At 41.5% G+C, this 13,478-nt stretch overlaps 1 protein-coding gene across 1 annotated transcript in view; it reads right to left on the reverse strand.

The window, feature by feature from the left end:
* CNTNAP2 (contactin associated protein 2) overlaps window positions 1–13,478 on the reverse strand; it is a 2,776,229-nt gene that overhangs the window by 96,252 nt on the left and 2,666,499 nt on the right. The window contains exon 21 of the mRNA XM_069730166.1: window positions 8,257–8,350. Within this exon, the coding sequence (XP_069586267.1) occupies window positions 8,257–8,350 (94 nt within the window). The remainder of the gene's footprint in view (window positions 1–8,256; window positions 8,351–13,478) is intronic.

Consider the following 13,478-nt stretch of genomic DNA (forward strand, 5'->3'; position numbering starts at 1 on the left):
CCCTAGGAGAGAAGGCAACGAGACATCACTCCAGAGAGGTGGTTGTCCAAACGTCACCTAGGGTAGATACAGCTATTATTGAAAAGAAAAATGGGAAATAAACAGACAAAATCCGTCTTAGGACAAGTAGAAGCAAAAGATATCATACAGGAAAGATGTGGAAAGACAGTCAGAAGGCAGATCAGAAGGGTAAGAGAAAAATTGGGAATTTCAGAAGCACTTATGTTTAGCACTGAATGGGAAAGACTGAGTAAAGAACGAGGTGGAATTATCAAAGACAATGGGTGGGAAGAAATCATACACTGTATGATAAAGGTCTCAAAAACAGCTAAAGAGGAGAATTGGAAGTATGATCCAGACACTTCCAAATGGAGTATGGGTACGGGAAAATGTTGTGCCACGACTCATTCAGTTCCTCCTCCTTACCTAGATCCGAATGTTCAACCATTTGTACCTTCTGAAGGAGGACAAACCAAACCAAATTTATATCCTGGGTTAAATGGGGTGGAAGGATGGGTGTGCAAAAATTGTGGCCAGCAGAATCCAGACTGGAGAACTGAATGTTCTGCCTGTGGGGCCCCCAGAGGTCATCAATTGTTAGCTCCTGTTAGGATAGTACCGAAACCCTTCAGAGAAACTGGTGTAGATGGAGCAATGGCAACTAGATATCACCAAACCCGACAATACTTCCCTTGGTCCCCCGCTGAAGGAATGTCTCTTCTACATAATGCACCAGATCCTACCCAGTACCCAGTTAGATTCGCACAGTATATACAGCAAATTATGCAGACTCACGCTGGAGTCTGGGCAGATGGAGAGGAATTATGTAGAATGAAAATGACTCCTGGTCTCTTCCAGGAACTGCTAACACATCTACAGGGACACAGGCCACAGGTGGGACAGGAGCTACAAGAGGGACAAGCGGGACAAGGTGCCTTACAAACGATAGAATCAGGAACACAATTTGTAGACCATTTAATAGTTTTCATGAGGCAGAAACAGAGGCAGAGAGGAACAACGGGAGTGGTGGCTCAGAGACCTGGACAATCGGTAGATGAATATTATCTAGGGGTAGAGAATAATTTTAGAGATGAAGGAATAGATCTAACCGCTCCAGGAATGATGAGGTTAATTACAAAAACCTTTATAGATGGATTGTCTCCAAAAGTAAAGGAAAAACTTAAGGCTGCAACTCCTGATTGGAGAACCTTGGAAGACCCACACTTGGCCAGGCAAAAAGCCGTAGGGATAGAGTTGGATTTAAGAGAAAATCATAAGCCTGTCAGAATAGCGCAAGCAAACACAACAGGTGGAAGGGCAAGACATAATTTTCCCTGTCATTACTGCAAGAAACCAGGACATTTCCAGAAAGAATGTAGAAAGAAGCAGGCAGACATAAAATCAGGAAAATTTGTACCAAAGAATAAGCCCTCAGACATCCAACAGACATCCATAGTGGATGGTCCCATACCAGACTCAGATTGACTCAATGTGTTACAAACTTCCCTACCAGCTAGAAGACCTATAATACAGGTGAATGGGGGGGAAGAGAGATTCCATTTTTAATAGATACAGGTGCAACTTCCTCAATTTTGAATCAAGATTTTCTTCCAAACCCGGAAGATATTTCACAACAAACAACTTTTGCTGAGGGTTATGATGGGGTAATTCAAACACTGCCATACACTGTGCCCCTAGAGGTCTCCTTAGGACCTAAATGTTTTGCATCCAGATTTTTGTATGCCAGAGGTGCCCCAACATGTTTGTTGGGAACTGATGTCCTAAAGAAATTAGAAGCTAACATCAATTTTAGGGAAGATGGCACAGTTATACTGACTATCCCTGATGATGCAGAAATATTAGAACAATATGTCAGAATTCAGGCTTTTGAGGATTATACTGAAGAAAAAGAGTAGACCACAGATCTAGACCTCTCAATAGTCCCAGAAACACTGTGGGCACAGGGTGACACTGATGTGGGATTATTGCATATCTCTCCTGTAAAACTATCTGTGCAACCAGGAACTGTTCTCCCACAGCTCAGACAATACCCTGTGAGTGCCCAGCAGGAACTAGCGATTACAAAACAGATAGAGGGATATAGAGAGAAAGGGGTTTTGGTAGAGATACAATCACCTGCTAACACTCCTCTGTATCCAGTCAAGAAGAGAACTCTTGATAAGGGTTCTATGCCCAAATATCGTATGGTACATGATCTAAGAGAAATAAACAAAGTTCTAGATCCAATCACCCCAGTTGTACCCAATCCTCATACGTTACTATCACAGATACCAGCCAGTTCTCAAGTGTTTACTGTAATAGATCTTTCAAATGCATTTTTCTCGGTTCCTTTACACCAAGATAGTTGGCATTTGTTTGCATTTACATTTAAGGGCAAACAGTTGGCGTGGACACGCCTTCCACAGGGAATGATACACTCCCCTACTCTTTATTCAAATGCCCTACAAACAGTCCTCCAGAGGTTTGAACCCGAACCACAGGTAGTAATTTTGCAGTATGTGGATGACCTACTACTTTGCTGCCCAGATCTAGAAACTGCAGAAAGGTCCACTGTGAGTTTACTATGTTTCCTAGAAAAAGAAGGGTGTAAAGTGAATAGACAAAAGCTACAAGTTTGTCAGACCAAAGTGGTCTTTCTAGGTCATTGCATTTCTCAAGGTAAAAAGCATCTTACACCTCAAAGAACTGAAGCAATAAGACAGATGAATGAGCCTAGAAATCATAAACAGCTACGAGCATTTTTAGGAATAGTGTCTCATTGTAGACAATGGATTATACATGCCAGTCAACTAATGCAACCACTGTATGACTGTGTAAAAAGTGAACCTTATTTGTTGACAAAAGAAGGTCAGATTTCGTTCCAACAATTAAAAGATGCCCTTGTTTCAGCTCCAGCGTTAGGGCTACCAGACTACACCAAACCGTTTCAGCTTATGGCTGCAGAAGTTGATTCCCATGCTACAGGAGTTCTTACCCAGAAGCATGCAGGGAAACAAAGACCAATTGCATATCTTTCAGCAAGGTTAGATCCCGTAGCTAGAGCAGCGCCAACCTGTGTACGTGTAGTTGTTGCTGTCTCACTATTGTTGGACAAAGCATCAGAAATTGTCCTAGAGCATCCACTCACAGTTCAAACTACACATGATGTTTATGGGATATTAAACCAGGTCCAACCAAAACACATTTCCATGGCCAGACATTTGCGGCTTCAGTGTTCTTTGCTGCTACCCTCCACTATCACATTTGCAAGGCTTCAGACTCTCAATTTAGCTACACTGCTACCTCTCGAGTCTGAAGGGGGGAATAAGGACACTGATACACACACAAATTTTTTCACTACAGACACACATGATTGTACAGAGCTCATTTTACAAGAAACGGTAGGCTTACCCAATGTATCCGAAACACCACTTCAAAATCCAGATTTAGAGCTGTTTATAGATGGTAGTAGGTTTGCAGATGACACAGGTAACTTCCATACAGGGTATGCAGTTGTGTCAGGATCTGAAACTCTCAAAGCAGAACCGCTTCCACCGAAACAATCTGCACAAGAAGCAGAACTAACAGCATTGATTGAAGCTCTAAAAATAGCTGAGAATCAGACAGCTAATATATACACTGATTCTAGGTATGCACATGGTATTGTGTTTGATTTTGGAGTAATCTGGAGAGCTAGAGGTTACATGACAGCGTCAGGACAACCTGTAAAACATGCTTCTCTGATCAAACAGATCTTAGAGGCTGCACAAGAAACAAAAGAAGTAGCAGTAATCAAGGTAGCTGCACATGTGAGACTCGACACTAGGGAATCTAGGGGAAATGATAGGGCTGATAAAGCAGCCAAAGCAGCAGCAGTCAAACCTTTACAACAGGTCCATACTGTAAATCCCACGGAAAATACTGAAGATAGACTGAGACAAGCACAGGAAGATGCAGGAGAAGAGGAGAGGGACAGGTGGAAAAAGGAAGGGGCAGAAGAACAAGAGGGAATTTGGAAGAAAAATGGACTAATATGTCTACCTAGAGCCTGGCACCCGATAGTAGTTAGTGGATTACATCACCCTACGCATGTGTCTGCAAATGCAATGACACTACTGGCAAAGCAAGTCTGGTTGGCTCCAGGTTTTGGCAACTACGCAAGAGACTATTGTGCTGCATGCGCTATATGCCTGACACATAATCCCGGACAGACAGCAAAGACCCCTATGAAGCACCACGTCCGACCTCTCTACCCGTTTCAACGGTTGCAGATAGACTTTATCCAGCTGCCAAAGAGTAATGAGTATGAGTATGTGTTGGTGTGTGTGGACATGTTCTCGGGGTGGCCAGAGGCCTATCCAGTTCGGAAGGCTTCAGCTAAAAACACTGCTGTAAAGCTAGTTACCGAACTGGTGCCCCGTTATGGTCTCCCTGAAGTGATCGAGTCAGATAGGGGTACTCATTTCACTGGAGAAATATTTCAAAATGTACTAAAAATGTTGGGTGTTGAAAGTCAGTTACACACTCCGTATCATCCTCAAAGTTCTGGTAAGGTAGAACGCATGAATGGAACTTTAAAATTAAAAATACAGAAAGCCATGGCTGAAACAGGAAAGCCTTGGACAGAATGCCTTCCACTGGCCCTTTACTCAATACGCAATACCCCAAGGGGTAAGACTAAACTGTCTCCATATGAAATTTTGTTTGGCAGGACTGCCAATTTAGGATGTTATTTTCCACAGCAACTTGTGTTAAATATTGAGTCATTGACTTCCTATGTGCAAAATCTTCAGAAACAATTAACTAAGGTGCATGCACAAGTTTTTGCTTCCCTTCCAGATCCTGACAACACTGAAGGAAGTCACAAGTTGGAACCAGGTGATCAAGTCTATATAAAAAGACACACCAGAAAGGCTCTTGAACCAAGATTTGACGGACCCTTCCAAGTCCTGTTGACAACACCTACATCAGTCAAGCTTGAAGGAAAGGCATCATGGATACATGCAAGCCATTGCAAAAAAGCAGTATAAAACTCATGATATTGATGTTAATAATGTTAACCACAACGAAGGCATGGGAAAGACTAAATTCTTTAGCCCCTTTGAACAATAGATTCGTACAACATCATAGAAAATTAGTGCACGACTTGTTAAACAATACACAAACCCTGACAGATTGTTGGATCTGTACCCATTCGCCGGTATCAGCCACAAGTATACCTTTTCTAGCAGTTCCCGTATCAGCAGAAGAAATATTCGCTTGGCCTAATTGTTCAGACAACCTGGCCAACAACCAAACTGGTAATACTAGGCTATGGAATACTACAATCGCCATACCAATTGTGGGATGGGTAGAATTTCCTTGGTGGCAGGGTAATCTCTCAGGGAGTAGTACACATCTACAATATTTGGCCTATAAGGGTGGAGCCTGGGTCCCTAGGAATAAGACTGGATTAACTAATTTAGGACAGGTCCCCACAGAAAATCTACAGCTCAGTTTCAGTACAACCGCCCCTCCCTCTGATGCTTTCAAACCTGTAGTATTGGAAAGATACATACATAATAGAAAATGGGAACATTCTGAGTTGTTCCCCCAAGGTGATGATAACAGTTGTACAAGTAAGCCGGGGAACCTGGTTTGTAATGAATCCAATGAGTATGTCAACGGAATGCATGTATGTGGTAATCCCGCAGCCGGGTACTGTAGCCCCTTGGGACAAAAACCCTCTTGGTGTATGCTTCAAAATGTATCTAGTTTTGTGGATTTGGCTCACAGATTGGTATTGCAGCACTCAGCTCTATGGGATCTGCCTGAGGGTACATTTTGGATATGCGGAGAAGGAGCATATAAATGGCTTCCCGTAGGTATAAAGGGTACTTGTACATTAGGACGCCTAACCCCAGCTACTTTCATAATTTCAAATAAACAAGTGAATATGCAAGCCGTGCCCAAGCACACACTATATAAAAGAGCTGCAGATAACTCACCACGTCCCTCGGGGAGGCCACATATAGTACAAATGGGAATTCCTAACAAAATTGCTAGTACCATTTTTATTTATCCTATGTTAACACAAATGTGGGATAAATTAGTTAGAGCCACGGATTATCTAGATGATCAGATCTGGGATATATTGGATATACTAAACACTAGTATAGCTGTACAGAATCAGCTTATAATAGTCACTAACCAACATACCCTGGTATTGGATTACCTAACTGCCTCACAAGGGGGTATGTGTCAAATCATTGGACCCACCTGCTGTCATTATATAGACCCGAATAGTACTATGAGTATGACATTTAAATTAAAGGACGTACAACGACTCAGAGATCAGTATGACAAAGACAATGACCAGAATAAGGATAGCTGGTGGTCAGATACCTTTTCTTTTCTTAACCCAGCCAACTGGTTCAGAGGGATCGGTGGGTGGGTTGCCGGGATTATGCAGAGCATAATACATATAGTTATGATTATTGTAATCATATATGTGTTATTCAAGATTGTACTCAAGGGTATCTCAGTATGCACAAATAAATTTTGTGTAATAGATGCAAGAGTATAAAGTTTATTATTGCCGTACTAATTTTCTTTTATATTTTTGTATACTGCCGCATAAAGAAGAAAATGCACAAGCTTCATGCAAAAATTTATGACAAATTATAAAAGAATATGTCAAAGGGGGGAATTGTGGAGACCAGACTGAACCAAAGGATCCATTTTGTCTCCCAGATGAAATCTGCTTCTGCACAGCAAACTTGACATTTCCTTTTATAGAAGTAATCACGCGCGCATTTCTCCTTGATATTGTAGCCTTTCACTCACATACCAGATATTGTAACTTTTCACTAGTATAGATTTGCTTTGTAAGTGATTATGAAATATGAGCGCTTGTGCGCATGTCTGTAAATGCCTAACTTCTTACTATATAAAGAAGGGGCAGCGCCCAGTGAGGCAGGCGTGCTCCGGGGCTACCCCTGTTTATGAACACACAACCTTTGTGCTGCGTGTCATTTACTTGGATTCCTCAATCCAGGAAGCCAGGGACGGAAGAGGACTCAACAATGCTTATCTGTCATTAAGTATAACAATGCCAACGACTTTTAAGTCAAATGTAGCACTGGCCTACTGGAGGTTTTAATGATTTGCAGAAATCAGTTGTAATAGATATCTTAAAGCCATGAGCTATAATAACTTGACATGACATATTTAGCAGTATTTGGCATCACAACCAGAGGTGCAACTTCACGCTCCAATGCAAATTTAACGACTACCGTATATTACTTTAATACTAGTGGCAGTAGGACTTTGGGACTCACCAAGTCACCAGTGGCAGGATGCGACTGTTACCTGTGACCCTGAGTCACTTCTCGCGGACAAGCCGTGAGTCAGGGTAGTCAAGGAGCCCGAGGTCAAAAGCCAGGAGGGTAAGTCATAAGCAAAGGGAAGAGACAAGGGCATAGTCATGTAAAGTATGAGGTCAGAATACCAGGAGGGAAGTGGATCAGAGCAAAGGGATCAGGCAAAGCGGATGGTCAGAATGAGGTCCAAGGTCAGGCAGCAAGAAGATCCAAAAGCAGAAGACAAGGCGCAGAGACACAAACCACACAGAGCTGAATCTACGTCTGGCAGCGATATGGGACTGACAGCCTAGCTAAGTAGCTGGGTAATCACCTGCGACAGGGAACACCTGGAGGCAGCCCAGAACCTCGCAGTCTCAGATTGGCAGCCCAAGCTGTCAATCAAAACACCGACAGCTCAGCGCGCCTCTGCCCCAGATTGGAGGGCTAAGCTGTCAGTAACTGCATCCCAGACACACTGACGGGGGAATCGTCACAGTGTCCCTGTTTCCTCTGCACCTCCCCTTGTTCGCAGCTTGGATGCATTTCCTTTATGTGGGGAACAATTTTTTTGTATCACGGTCCAGAAATATTAAACTAAGCTGGCACCTAGTTCTGTTCATACATCATCGAGTTTCTAGGTTATAGCTGTATATAAAATACCCAGCTCCTGTCTCCTACAATAACTCCGACCCTCCACAAGCCAGTGATCTACGCGACTTTTCTTGATAAAGAGATGTACGGAGCATTGTCAGAGGTGACACAGGATAGAAGTTTCTGCCACTGGGGAACACCCGCTCTCTGCAGTATTTACCTGAGTAATTATTTCTTCAATATGATCCATAAAGTACAGTTATGGTGAATGTGACATTTTACCTCAGCACCTGTATTTCAGGATTGTGAACCCTTCGCTTACCTAGCACTCTTCCCAGGAAAAGGGCCTTTGGTCCATTAAACTGAGTCTCTGAAGAAGGAGGAAGGCTGTATGTTGCCGGAGAGTAATGATCGAGCTGAAGAAGAGGAATAAAAGAAAGTGAGATGGGATAAATAAAACCCACTGACATTATATTTCATTGGATCAGCGCTTTTTAATATCACACATTCCTGATGACACCTTTTCTAATACATCTCTGACCAGAAGAAAAATCCATGTCCTTGACATGAAGGTGAGCTATAAATGTATCGAGAAGAGAACGTTCTAGTGTTTCTCCAGCCAGGATAATATGGGCGCAGTGCAGCATGTATACTCATGGCAGAATTGTATATACCTTTGTAACATGCAGAAATTCAACCTTTTAACTGAAAGGGTTATTCACCAAATGTTAAGTTATTCCCTATCCATAGGATAGGGGATAGCTTATTGGCTGCTGAGGGTTCAACCCATTGAGACCCCCGTGATCACAAAATTGAGGCTCTGGTGGTGCACATGTTCGACCTATGCTACCAGTCATAGTCTATGGAACTGCTGAGGAAAGCTGATTACAGCGCTCTGCTTTCTCTGGCAGTCTCACAGACAATAAGCGATAGCTTAACATTTTGGGAATAACCCTTTAAAGGGAACCTGTCACCCCCAAAATCGATGGTGAGGTAAGCTCACCATCATCAGGGGCTTATCTACAGTATTTTGTAATGCTGTAGATAAGCCGCCGATGTAACCTGAAAGAGGAGAAAAAGAGGTTAGAGCAAAGTACTGCAGTGCGCAGGCACCGGGCCTCTCTGACCTTTACAGCGCCTGCGCACTGCAGTACTTTCCTCTGCCCTCAACAGGGCAGACAAAGTACGCCTGCACCGGAGCCGCGGCGTGAAGACCAGAAGAGGACGTCATCGTATGAAGATAGGAGGCGCCGAAGTGGACCTGAGACACCCATTTCACCAGACCGCAGCGTGACCGCCCCTGGGTGAGTATAATCTAACCTCTTTTTCTCCTCTTTCAGGTTACATCGGGGGCTGATCTACACCCTTACAGCATGCTGTAGATAAGCCCCTGATGACGGTGAGCTTACTGCACCATCGATTTTGGGGGTGACAGGTTCCCTTTAAACATCAAGTAAAAGAAATTCTTTATCTCTGACAGTGGCATTTAACTCGCGCCGGAAATCTCGCCCATCGGTGACCCCATCATGTGATCGCGGGTCACCGATGGGTTGGCACCGTCCTGTGGTTGGCGGTCATAGCAAGTGAGCATTTCGTCTACATACAGGCGATCTGATCATCGCCTGTATGTAGCAGAGCCGATTGGACAACTGCAGCTTCTAGTCTCGCATGGAGACTACTGAAGCATGCAAAAAGTAAAAAAAATAAATAAAAAAAATAAAAGTTCAACACACCCCCCTTTCGCCCCATTCAAAATAAAACAATAATAACAAAAAAAATCTAATATATACATTTTTGGTATCGCCGAGTTCAGAATTGGCCGATCTATCAATATAAAAAACAAATTAACCCGATTGCTAAATGACATAACAAGAAAAAAGTGAAAACGCCCAAATTACGTTTTTTTGGTCACTGCTACATTGCGATAAAATGCAATAACGTGCGATCTACACAATATGGTATCAATAAAAACATTAGCTCAGCACACACAAAAAAAGCCCTCACCCAGCCCAAATAACGAAAAATAAAGATGCTACAGGTCTTGGAAAATGGTGCCATTTTTTTTAACCAAAGTTTGGATTTTTTTTTCACCTCTTAAATGAAAAAGAACCTATACATTTTGGTGTCTATGAACTCGCAATGACCTGGAAAATCATAATAGCAGGTCAGTTTTAGCATTTAGTGAACATGGTAAAAAAACAAACAAAAAAAAAACAACTGTGGGATTGCACTTTTTTTTTTGCAATTTCACTGCTCTTGGAATTTTTTTCCCGTTTTCCAGTACACTGTATGTTTAAACCTATGGTGTCAAAATTACAACTTGGCCCACAAAAAACAAGTCCTTACATGGCCATTTTGACCCAAAATTAAAAAATGTATGGATCTGGGAAAAGGGGAGCAAAAAACGAAAACGCAAACAACGGAAAATGGCCCAGGGGTCAAGGGGTTAAAACTGCAGCATGCGCTTTCCATGAAGCATTTTTTTCTCCATATAATCAATGCAAATTAATGATACAATGAAAAAAGAAATAAAAATTATATAAAACTTTTGTGATTTTATTTTGTAAACTAAACTTAGTTTCAAAGTTTGTGTTCTTTTCCTGTCGTCATTTTTCACCTTCAACATAATCATATTATTTCACTATTTTTTCAATCGGAACATAAAACAAATTATTGATTTTGTTTTTGCATTCATTTGTATTTCACATGAGGAAATAATATGTGCATTATTATCAGGTATCAGTAATATACAGTACTTATTTTAAGTATAACAGATGCAATGTTTTTCTTTAAGTAGGTGTCATATTGTCCTGTAGCAGGTATGTTCACCTGTACAGTGTTACCCTTACATAATGGAATTATTCACTAAGATTTTATAGACCATAATAAGTAGAAATGAGACGCAACATTAGCACCATCTAGTGGCAGAAATGTAACTTGTTGCCTGCTATAGCCCTAGTTAGATATTTAGGATTATTCTATACTTGCATATCACTCAGACTTTGTATATTTGTGTTATATGGACATTGTGCTGGACTAATATAATGTCTCTTATGGCTTACATTGACTGTACTTGGTTGTGATCTTCATCGTGTCAATGTTCGTACTGATAATGGGCCAAATTGTGCCAATATAGTGGACTCCCAACTTGATGTTTGTGGGCTCTGATGAAAATGTCCCACAGGACCACCAACTATTATGAGTTTTTAACCCCTTCAGGACCATGGGATTTTCCGTATTTCCGTGTTCGTTTTTCGCTCCCCTCCTTCCCAGAGCCATAGCGTTTTATTTTTCTGTCAATATGGCCATGTGAGGACGAGTTTTACTTCTGAATGACATCATTGGTTTTACCATGTCGTGTACTTGAAAATGGGAAAAAAATTCCAAGTGCGGTGAAATTGTAAAAAAGTGCAATCCCACACTTGTTTTTTGTTTGGCTGTTTTGCTAGGTTCACTAAATGCTAGAACTGACCTGCCATTTTGATTCTCCAGGTCATTACGAGTTCATAGACCCCAAACATGTCTAGGTTATTTTTTTATCTAAGTGGTGAAAAAAAATTCAAAACTTTGCTAAAAAAAAATTGCGCCATTTTCCGATATCCATAGCGTCTCCATTTTTCATGATCTGGGGTCAGGTTAGGGCTTATTTTTTGCGTGCCGAGCTGACGTTTTTAATGATGCCATTTTGGTGTAGATATGTTCTTTAGATGCCTGTTTTTTGCATTTTAATGCAATGTCGCGGCGACCAAAAAAACATAATTCGGACATTTCAAATTTTTTTCTCGCTACGCCGTTTAGCGATCAGGTTAATCCTTTTTTTGATAGATTGGGCGATTCTGAAAGCGATGATACCAGATATGTGTATATTTGATTTTTTTTTTATGTTTTATTTTGAATGGGGCGAAAGGGGGGTGATTTAAACTTTTACATTTTTTTATTTTTTTCATATTTTTGTAAACTTTTTTTTAACTTTTGCCATTCTTCAATAGCCTCCATGGGAGGCTAGAAGCTGGCACAATGGGAACGGCTCAGCTACATTGGAGCGATCATCAGATCGCTCATATCTAGCTGAATTACAGGCTTGCTATGGGTGCCAACCACAGGGTGGCGCTCACAGCAAGCCGGCATCAACAACCATAGAGGTCTCAAGGAGACTTCAGGATATCATGGCGATGCATCGCTGACCCCGATCATGTGACGGGGTCGGCGATGCGCTCATTTCCGGCCCAATGGAGGAAGCGGTAGTTAAATGCCACTGTCAGCAGTTGACAGCAGCATTTAAATTTAACTAGTTAATAGCGGCTGGTGGATCGCGATCCCACCCGTCGCTATTGCGGTCACATGTCAGCTGTTCAAAACAGCTGACATGTCCCGGCTTTGATGCTGACTCACCGCCGGAGCCTACATCAAAGCAGGGGATCTGACCTCGGACGTACTATCCCGTCCGAGGTTAGAAAGGAGTTAATAGTATTGGTCATCTCATATGAGTCAAAGGGACCCCCACTCTCTGTCTCTCAATCAGGATGTGTCACATTTTGCCATGTGCTAATATATAGTTATGGTGATGAAAGATGTACTTTATCTGCTTTATCATAGAGGTGTTCACTTCAACTGTACCTAAATTGGAAGCATTAGTGGCCAGTCAGTGTGCACAATGGAACATAATGCCTTGATTTATAGGGAACCCGGATTGGGTTCAGATTTCAATTAATTCTTTATTAACTTCCTAACTCTGAACTCAACTGCTTCTGCCAACTACCTCTTTCCTTAACCCCTTAAGCCCCGAGGGTGGTTTGCACGTTAATGACCGGGCCAATTTTTACAATTCTGACCACTGTCCCTTTATGAGGTTATAACTCTGGAACGCTTCAACGGATCGTGACATATTGTACTTCATTTTAGTGGTAACATTTATTCGATATAACTTGCGTTTATTTGTGAAAAAAATGGAAATTTGGCGAAAATTTAGAAAATTTCGCAATTTTCCAACTTAAAATTTTTATGCCCTTAAATCACAGAGATATGTCACGCAAAATACTTAATAAGTAACATTTCCCACATGTCTACTTTACATCAGCACAATTTTGGAACCAAAATTTTTTTTTGTTAGGGAGTTATAAGGGTTAAAAGTTGACCAGCAATTTCTCATTTTTACAACACCATTTTTTTTTAGGGACCACATCTCATTTGATGTCATTTTGAGGGGTCTATATGATAGAAAATACCCAAGTGTGACACCATTCTAAAAACTGCACCACTCAAGGTTCTCAAAACCACATTCAAGAAGTTTATTAACCCTTCAGGGGTATCACAGGAATTTTTGGAATGTTTAAATAAAAATGAATATTTAACTTTTTTTCACACAAAATTTATTTCAGCTCCAATTTGTTTTATTTTACCAAGGGTAACAGGATAAAATGGATGCCAAACATTGTTGTACAATCTGTACTGAGTACGCTGATACCCCATATGTGGGGGTAAACCACTGTTTGGGCGCATGGCAGAGCTCGGAAGGAAAGGAGCGCCATTTGACTTTTCAATGCA

The sequence above is a fragment of the Ranitomeya imitator genome, chromosome 6, assembly GCF_032444005.1.
Source record: "Ranitomeya imitator isolate aRanImi1 chromosome 6, aRanImi1.pri, whole genome shotgun sequence".
Classification (NCBI taxonomy): Eukaryota; Metazoa; Chordata; class Amphibia; order Anura; family Dendrobatidae; genus Ranitomeya; species Ranitomeya imitator.